Consider the following 9,297-nt stretch of genomic DNA (forward strand, 5'->3'; position numbering starts at 1 on the left):
AAATCTCTTTCTCTCTCACACACAAGAAATTTTTTTTTTAACCAGAATAAGTTGTCCTTGAAAAGTCATCATTATCAATCAACTCTCCCTGAGCCAGCGCACAAATCAACCTCTATGATTCATTCTAAACTGACATCTTACCTTAGTGTTCCTCCTTAGACTGCGAAGAATATTCCTCCTCCTCGGGTCTTCATCGGTTTCATATGGAATGACAGCATTGTCCCCTTTATAGCCCTGGGATGCCTGATCCTCCTCTTTCTTCCGAATGGGCCCCAGCTCATCATCACTCCCCACACTGAAACTGGTTCGGTAACTAGCAAACCGCCCCAGCCGGGTGCATCTCGTCCTGTACAGCACAGGCTTGCTCACGATGGATACCTTGCGGCCTCGCTCTAGAGAACTGGTGTCCATCTCACTGTCGGAACCATTGCCGCTGCCATTGGATTGGGCTTTGTTGATGTTCCGAATGGTGATGATTTTGCCTTGGGTGCTGTCATGGGGCACAGAGTATATATTTTCTTCTTCATTCCTCGGCTTCACCACAGCATCCATGGGTTCAGCATAGTCAGAAGGATCAAAGCCATCCTGAGGCAGCCAGGGACTAGAGGACACAGACTTCCTCTGTCCATCCCTATGGCCTTGGTCTAAATAAGACAGATCTCCCTTCGTGATTTCAAAATGGACAGGGGGCTTTGGTTTGACTGGTGGAGGTACTTTGTTGTTCAGTTTACTCTCAAAATTGCTCATGATGAAAGACAGCCCGTCATTTCCCTCCAGTTCCATAGAAAGTTTGGAATGGTCTTTGGACAGAGAGGGCAGTGATGTATCTTCTCGGAACAGGGTGTAAGATGGGGGCTCGATATCCTCTTCTGAATCCTGCAGGTTTGAGTTGCAGAGTGGTGAGCCAGCCCGGGGGGAGTTAAAGACCTCCTCAGTGGTGCTACAGGCCTCAGCAGCATTATCATACATATGAGTGGCCTCAATTATGTTCTTTTTCTCCACCACATCTTTAAAAAATGGGTGAAAGATCTCAAGTTTGTGCTGGGGTTGGCTACAGGGGATACTTGTGAACCTTCCATCAATCTCTTGAGCAATCTCCTCCCCCTCTGTCAGCTGTTCCCGACTTAAGTCATTGTCCAGGACATCTATGGCGCCATCAGTGAGTGCTACAAGCTGGATAGGGATAATATCCTGCACTTCACAAAGAAAGGCACATAACATAGCCAAGGAGGCCTTGCGTTTGGCTGAATAAAAAACAATGTACCCATGAACCAACCGGCTCTTTCTGATGCTAAACGAGGAATGGTATGAGAGAATAGACAGTTCAATGCGCTTTTTGTGTAGTCCAATTGGAAGTTCAAGTAAAACAGAGTTGTTGCTCCCACAATGGGAAGACTTACAGGTTTGGGACTGAAGGACAGGAAAGAGTATATCGTCCGCACTAAAAGGATCCCCACACATCAGACACATAACAATTCGCAGATCGACATCAGCCAAATCTTTGATGCTAGCAGTAGAACTGACCAGGTTTAAGTTTCGCTTTGAGTCTAGCAGTCCCTTTAAAACTTGACTGATTTGCTTCTCGTTAATGTTCCGTCCATAACCAATGCCAGCAGAAGCTGGGTCTAGAAAGACACACTGAAGTTTGCTAGCAATTTGCTGACCTTGTTGTATTAAGCTATGCAGGGTCTCTCCACTGGTATCTCCTCTCTTGTTAACCAAAATTAATGTCAGGGGGAGGTGGACTAAATGATTATCCCGCCGGCCCAGTGTGGACTCTCTGCTTTTTTCTATACTCTCTACTACGTAGGATAGTGATTCCTTTGAATTGTAAAGGCAGAGACAGCCGTGGGGCTGAAAGGTTGGTGTCTGGAAAGAGTTCACAGGAAGCCTGACATTCCCCTCTATTGGCCTCAGGGAAAGTTCATACATTTTACCATCTATCACATACTTGTCATCATTAGTACAAAGAGCTCGAATCTCATTGGCCAACTCTCGGGCGAGGCCATCTTTGCCCAAGATAACCAAGTTGATCCTATCAATGTTGGGGTCAGAAAGTGAATTTTTCTGATTCCGGTCAGATGGTCGGATAAACCGAGAACTAATCAAGTGCTCAATCTTAGCATCCACACAGGCTGGGCAGCTGGGGCAGGTCTCTTTTGTTGGGTGGTACACGAAGTGAATGTGCTTCAGAATGAGGGCATCCCGCTCTGCCTGGAGCTTTTGTAGTGCTTTAAATCGCTGTTCTTCCCCCAGGACATCCTGAATGACACCCATCTTTTCCTTGCTGGGCTTAGCATCCAGCTCCAGCTCATAAAACAATTCTGAATATTCCAAAAGTAACTCCTGAAATTCTTCCTTTGCTTTGTCTATAATCTGCTTTTGATGTTTGCCATAAATATCCATGTATACAGATTCTTCCAGCCACTGGTAGAAATCTTCATTCATAATAAAACTACGGGCCTCTTCCCAAGGTTTTCCGGGAGTTATGAAAGGCGAGGTCTCCAGGTTTTCCTTGAATGCCCTTCTCATCTCAGCTCTCCTCCTCTCATTCCTCAGCTTCTCCAAGTGGGCCTCGTAGAGCTGCTCGGCAGGGACAGTATCCATTAAGTCAAAGGGAATCCGTTCATTTTCCATGTTGTCAATGTGGCTGGTGGCATCCCATGGTGTCTCTTCAAGCACAACAAACCACTTTAAGAATTCTGGCTTAGTCTCTAATAGTTTTTTGGCTTTTATGCAGCTTAGGTGGTCTATTTCATCTAGATTAGGAACAAGAGCTTCAAAAGCTAATGGCAGGGCAGCTAGGTACAGCTTTCTCCTGCGCTCAATGTGCTCATGCTTGAGGCGGTGGATGTGCTGTAGAAACAGCTTCTTGGCCTTCTGAGTCCCTTCCAGGTAGACATAGTCCTGGTACTCTGGGGAGGCCTGCATCTTTCGGCTGACACTCAACCAATTCTCATTGTGATTTTTCACAATGCGACTCACCAGCCACTCATATTTGTCTTTTGCTGTAGCTATCTGCTGGCTTTGTTGTTTGAGAGCTTCAAAATAAGGAATAATTTTTGTTTTCCCCCGACTTTTATCAATGAGTTGCACTAAGGTGCTGAAAGCCAAATCCACATTTACATTGGATCTTGCTGAGGTCTCTACAACCTGAAGGTTCTTTTTGCTTAAGGCAAAAGTATGTGCATCTCTAATGTACCGCTCTACACCCTCGTCACACTTGGTCAGGACCACCACGATGGGCTTTTTTGTTTTTGCAAGCTGATTGTAGAGATTAGAGACAAACTTGAGCTGGTCATCAAAGTTCCTATTCATGCCCCTGCTAACATCAATACCAAGAAGAAAACCATCCACCAGCAGCTTTCCATCTGGCATTTGTTTCTGCTCAAAGTCCTGTTCCAGCCCCAGCTGGTCAGTGCAAAAGTACATGAGTTTTTCAGCTGATGCAAGCTTGGTTGCAGCAGCTCTCTTGATATAGGGCTGCAGGGCCGTGCTTCGATGAGGTTGAAAAGTCTGATCATCAATAAATTCAGTCTGCTCCACAATGTGCATCTTACATTCCACACAATCCTCCAGGGAGCGGCCAACTTCTCCCCAGTAGAGAAAGTGGTCATTATTGACCACTCGCCCGCCAAAGTCACTGGTGCTGAGGACAGAGGTATGGTCCAAGTGAAACTCATCAGCACTTGGGCGCACAAAGCGGTTACACAGACAAGACTTCCCAATGCCACACTGGCCTTTCTCCTTCTCGGTCCCAGACAATCCCACCACACTGATGTTGTAGGTGGGAATGCGGACATCTTGCTTTCTTGCCATCATCATCGTCGATACATCCTGCCACAACCAGCCACTTCCAAGATCAGATTAGTGTTTTCCAGTAGAGTGGAGGGCTTCTCAACATTACCAGTGGAGAATGGCTGCCCAATAAGCACGAGTGCCAGGTCCCATAGTGCTAGTGTACCAATATGAGGTCAGTTTTCACAACTTCTCATCGCCAAATAGCCAACATTTCTTCCTAGATGAAGGAAAACAAAGAAAAGCCATCAGCATCATTTTGAAACCCAGTTTTAATCACTGAACCATAAAAAATTTTTTAAAAATATTTTTTTAGTTGTAGATGGACACAATATCTTTATTTCATTAATTTATTTTTACGTGGTGCTAAGGATCGAACCCAGTGCCTCATGCTTGCAAGGCAAGCGCTCCACCACTGAGCTACAGCCCAGCCCCATAACATTTTTTAACTCAATAAATGTTTAGTCAATGCCTAATGTGCTAGGCCTTATGCCAAGCGAAGATATTGGCGAATAAGACTGACATCTATGCACTCTCAAAGAAGTAGAATCTAGACTAAGACAGGAAAACATAAATATTTTTTATATTATATAAAAATAATATAAATGCTGAAGAAAGATTGTACTAAATGCTGAAGAAAGACTGTGAGGGCTCCTTGAGAGAATGACTGCTTCCAGGGCTAGAACAGGGTGGGTACAAGATCAGCCAGAAATATCTTGTCCAAAAAAACCTGACGGGGCATCTTGCAAGGACATGGGTGTCATCAGAGTGGCTCCCAATGGCCAGGTCTGGGACAATTTGAATGTCAAATAATAGCATACTGCTAAAGAAGCCAAGTTCCATACTTCAGTAGAAACAATGGAGCATTCAAGGAAAAAAGAGATAAACCTTCCCCATCCCTCCACTTCCCTAGGTGACTGCTTACATGAACAAAATCATAAGATGTTTGTGACTGTCTAATGCATGTTTATATACATCTCTGAAGTAGGTAAATATATATATTTCCTGAACAGGAAAGATCTGTACAAAATCAAAGTGCTTCTCCAATTACCCTATAATGTAAGTGTACAATTCTGCTTCAACCTATAATGACACTTAAGTTTGACAGAATCTTGAGTAGGAGGATTCAACAGAGCCCATCTCTATCAATTCCTCACCCCAGGGTCTGGCAGGCCTCAAAGACCACCTGGTTGGCCATTCTTGAAATACAATTTGGCAATACCAGTCTAACTGAAGTGACTGCTGTATGCGGCTAGCAAATCATCCTCTGTCTTATGACTCAATTATTCTCTGTAAAGTAGGTCTAATAGTTTATTCTTTCCAACAAAAATATTGGCTTGATTTTGATATGAACCAAAATGCATTATTCAACATCTTGTTTAGTTATAATTTTTTTAATGGCATGATAATCTCAATTATCTGAAAGATGCTAAAGAAAAGAAAGCAACAGTTAACTCTAGACAATGCAGCAGAGAATTACAAAGACAACTAACCCCCACCCCACCCCAATGAGAATTAGCTGGCGGGGCTGGGGATGTGGCTCAAGCAGTAGCACGCTCGCCTGGCATTCGTGTGGCCCGGGTTCCATCCTCAGCACCACATACCAACAAAGACGTTGTGCCCACCAAAAAATAAAAAAAATAAATATTAAAATTCTCTCTCTCTCCCCCCCCTCTCTAAAAAAAAGAGAGAGAGAATTAGCTGGCATGGAAGTGGTTAATTTTTGGACCTCTGGTAACTTTCCACTTGTTAGAAACCTAGTAAGTTTCTTGGTATAATAAGTACACTCATCTTAGCTTTGATGTCTGGATAATGCAGTTTTACTAGTTCCTCAACAGGACTGAATTACACTGTAAACAAAGGCTGCTATAAATCTAAAGACATCTCAAACACTTGGTTTAAAGGAAATAACTGTAAGTACCTGGTCACATACAATTTTCTAAGAGGTGGGTAAAAAAAAAAAAAAAAAAAATAGCCGAGTCACTAAATTTAATGATGTGAAAGCCACAAAGAGAAAAAAGAAAGTGCATGCCCAAGACTTCACCCTGTCTTAAGAGTTTAAAACTGATGGGAACTGGTATTCACAGTGTGTAACTGAGATACTGCATTAGCAAAATCTAAATATACATTCTAATAATTTTCCGTTACTAATCCTTTTTAACTGAAGACTTACAACAGAGAAGAAAGGAATTCTTTAAAACAGTAACTCCCTCTATTTTTGAGTTTTACAGAGCTACTTAGATTAGAAAAAAACAAAGATCCTAAACCGTTTCAAATTTGATGCCACAAGTTAACTACTTCAGAGAGGAATATATCTCAGGCATATTTTCTATTCTTTGTCAAGAAAATATGCTGTCATAAAACATAGTGCAAACATCCATGTGCTTTTTAGAACTTGTCACCAGTCATCTAGAACTGTTTGTGATTTGTTTAACCAAGACACTGGCTCCCTACCAGAGTGTCTCTGCTGGAAGGTAAGAAGCTGTTTTCTTTTTTAACACCTCTACAAAACACCCAGGGTGAGAAGTGGTAACATTCCGAAGATAGCACACATTTCCTAGGACCCCAAAATGCCTCCATGATCCCAGGATTAGTGGGTGCTGAAGTTCATACTGTAAACAGCTCCATCAGGATATATGCCTAGTGCATTACTCTCCCCTCCCAGCAGCCCACCAGCCTCCCTATAGCAGGAAAGGTTCCTGGGCTATGTGAGCTGGACGGCTCTGTGAGACACAGACCTTCCACCATTATCCACAACCAAACCACCATCTCCAGCTATGAGAAAATGCAACCACTTCCAGAAACACCATCAACTAATACTATAAGGAAATCATTTCACAGGGAACTATTGAAGGAAGCTACATGTTGTTATGGTAATTTCCCCTAATCCGAATGGAGCAGAAAAGGAATGGAAATACACATTGTAACTAACAGTGCAAAAAGCATTTCCTAACCCTCCTTACTACCTCAACATCTTAAATTTCTGAGTAGTTTTCAAAGCTGTTGAGTTACGTGGGTAGTTAAACAGGTACAGGGCAAAACTGAGCTAGGGGAGGGAGTAAAAGGAAAGATCTACACAAAAAACACTTTTACTGCGAGACTCACGCCTCAGTTTTCCAGAGGAGTTTACCTTCTAAATGGGCCAGGAAGGATGGGATAAAAAAGCTCCAATAAAAGAACACTATTTTCTGGTCTATGAAAGCACTGACTTTTTAAACAAAATATATTTTTAAAAGCTCAATGCTCCCATTTTCATATTTATAAACACTAAAATAATTTTCTGGTTTGTTTTTTTTCTTTTGAATACAAATTAGAGAAGATGGAAATACAGAGTTCAAGGTCCTTATTCATCCAATGTATTCATCCATGAAATCTAGATGCGACTTAAAGTTAGCAATATGAAAAAATAACGTATCAGGGCATTTAGCTATAAACAGGAATTATAGTCTTGCTTTCGAACCTGATTGAGATATAACAGGTATCTTCATTTTCTGTTAATCAAATTTCTGTTGGAATCTGAAGCAATACCATTATTCTACCCATCTGTTTATAAATGAAGAATGTCATATTATGGAATGACTACATTAGCTCTCTGTTTCCTGATCATCATGTGAGCTGGTGCCCTCTGTCACACTCTTCTGCCAGGATGTTCAGCCTCACCTTGGTCCCTGAGTAATGGAGTCTGCTGTCTATGGATGAAGACCTTTGAAACCATAATTCCCCAAATAAACTTTCCCTCCTTTACAATTGTTTGTCAGTTCTTTTAGTCTCAGCAGCAAAAAACCTGACTAAAACAGAAATTGGTACCAGCAGTGGGGACCTGGCTGTGACTAACCTGACTATGTGGTTCAGAAACTTTTGGAGCTTTCTGCAATCGGTAGGAGGAATTTTCAGATGCTTAGCAATGCAAGCTGGAAATGCTTTAGATTACTGTAAGTGCAGCTTAATGGCCGATTCTGGTGGGATCTCAGAAGACCAGAACACCAGTAGGACCGTGGACAGTGAAAACAGGGCTCAAGAGGGGTTAGAGGAAAAGAGGACATACTGCAATTGGACTAGAGGCCCTCTGTGTTATGTTCTGGCTGAGAAGTTGTCTGCATTTTGCCCATGTTCTGAGACTTTCTGTGAGGCTGATTTTAAAAGTGAAGGACTTCTTAATCTGGCAGAAGAGATTTCTAGACAGCATAGCATTCAAGAAGTGGAACGGGTATTGATGGTGGCTTTTGGTCAAGTTTTTTTGTGATATTTAAGAGTACAAGACAGAGCAAAATGATTTGAAAAACTTAGACATGAAAGGCTAAGTAAAACAGGGGCTAAGGAAGTTACAGTCCTTAAATTACTGCCACTTAAGACTTTGCCCAGAAACATTTGAGAAAGATGCCTTGAGGACATCTCAAGATCTGGCAAGACAACATCCATCTCAGACTCTAGGGAGTAAAAATGAAAATTCTTCTGAGAAAAGACCAGTGGGGAACCCTTGCTTAAGGGGGCCTAAGAAGTTTTTTCAATGTTTTCAGTCACCCAGACACTCAGAGGCGCCAGCAGCCAGGGTTCACTGGAGACTTTACTACTGCTCTAGATGGTGACAGAACTTGGCCTCAACCACATGGTGCTGGTTCTGCAAGATTGCCAGAAGCTGAAGTTTGAAATCTTCCACCAAGATTTCAAAGGAAGGCCTGAGAGGCCAGGCAAAGTGCAATAGAATTGAAGTCCCTGCAGGCAGCCCCTGAAAGGGCAAAGGGTGAAGATGTGAGAAGGAAACTGAAGCTGCAGTGGAGACCTCTGAGATTAAGAAATCTAGTAACGTGGGACATTGTCCTAGGAAAGCTGCAGGATTGAGCAGAGACACCAACCAACAGATAGGCCACTTGGGCTGCAACCAACAAGGCCACAGGGGCAGAGCTACACAAGCCCTTTGGACAGAACATTACCATGCCATCTACCCCAGATGCTGAATGTGAAGCTATAGGACTTGTTTACCCAGCTGGATTTCAGTCTTGCTTTGGTCCTATCCCTTATTTCTATGCCCTTATTTTTCTGAATGAAAATGTTTTCTCTGTAACTTTATATACTGGATGCTTATAAATTACTTTTGATTTTCACAGGGGCTCATGATGTAAGCTTGTCCTGAATCTCAGAAGAGACTCTGGGCTTGAACTTTTGGGCAATCTTGAACTGTTGATACTATGGGGAATCTTGGAAATGAAGAAAATACATTTTGCATTGTGAGATGAATGTGAGTTTATGGGGGGTGGGCAGAGGTGAAATGTAATTGTTTGAATGTGAGGTGTTCCCCAAAAGCTCACGTATGAGACAATGCGAGAAGGTTTGGAGGAGAAATGATTTAGTTATGAGAATCTTGACCCAATCAGTGAATCAACCCCCTGATGGGATTAACTAAGTAGAAACTAGAGGCAGGTGGGTTACGACTGAAGGTGGTGAGCAATGGGGGCATGGCTTTGGGATGGGGAGATATATATATATATATATATATATATA

General features: G+C 42.5%; 1 protein-coding gene across 3 annotated transcripts in view; it reads right to left on the bottom strand.

Annotated features, from left to right (window-relative positions):
- Arhgap35 (Rho GTPase activating protein 35) overlaps positions 1-4,018 on the bottom strand; it is a 74,064-nt gene extending 70,046 nt beyond the window's left edge. For all 3 annotated transcript variants that reach the window (XM_015496653.2, XM_015496654.2, XM_048790668.1), the window contains exon 1: positions 142-4,018. In XM_015496653.2, coding sequence (XP_015352139.1) covers positions 142-3,825 — 3,684 coding nt within the window. In that variant the 5' untranslated portion in view covers positions 3,826-4,018. The remainder of the gene's footprint in view (positions 1-141) is intronic.
- Between the last annotated feature and the right edge of the window lie 5,279 nt (positions 4,019-9,297).

This window comes from Marmota marmota, unplaced genomic scaffold (assembly GCF_001458135.2).
Source record: "Marmota marmota marmota unplaced genomic scaffold, marMar, whole genome shotgun sequence".
Taxonomy (NCBI): Eukaryota; Metazoa; Chordata; class Mammalia; order Rodentia; family Sciuridae; genus Marmota; species Marmota marmota.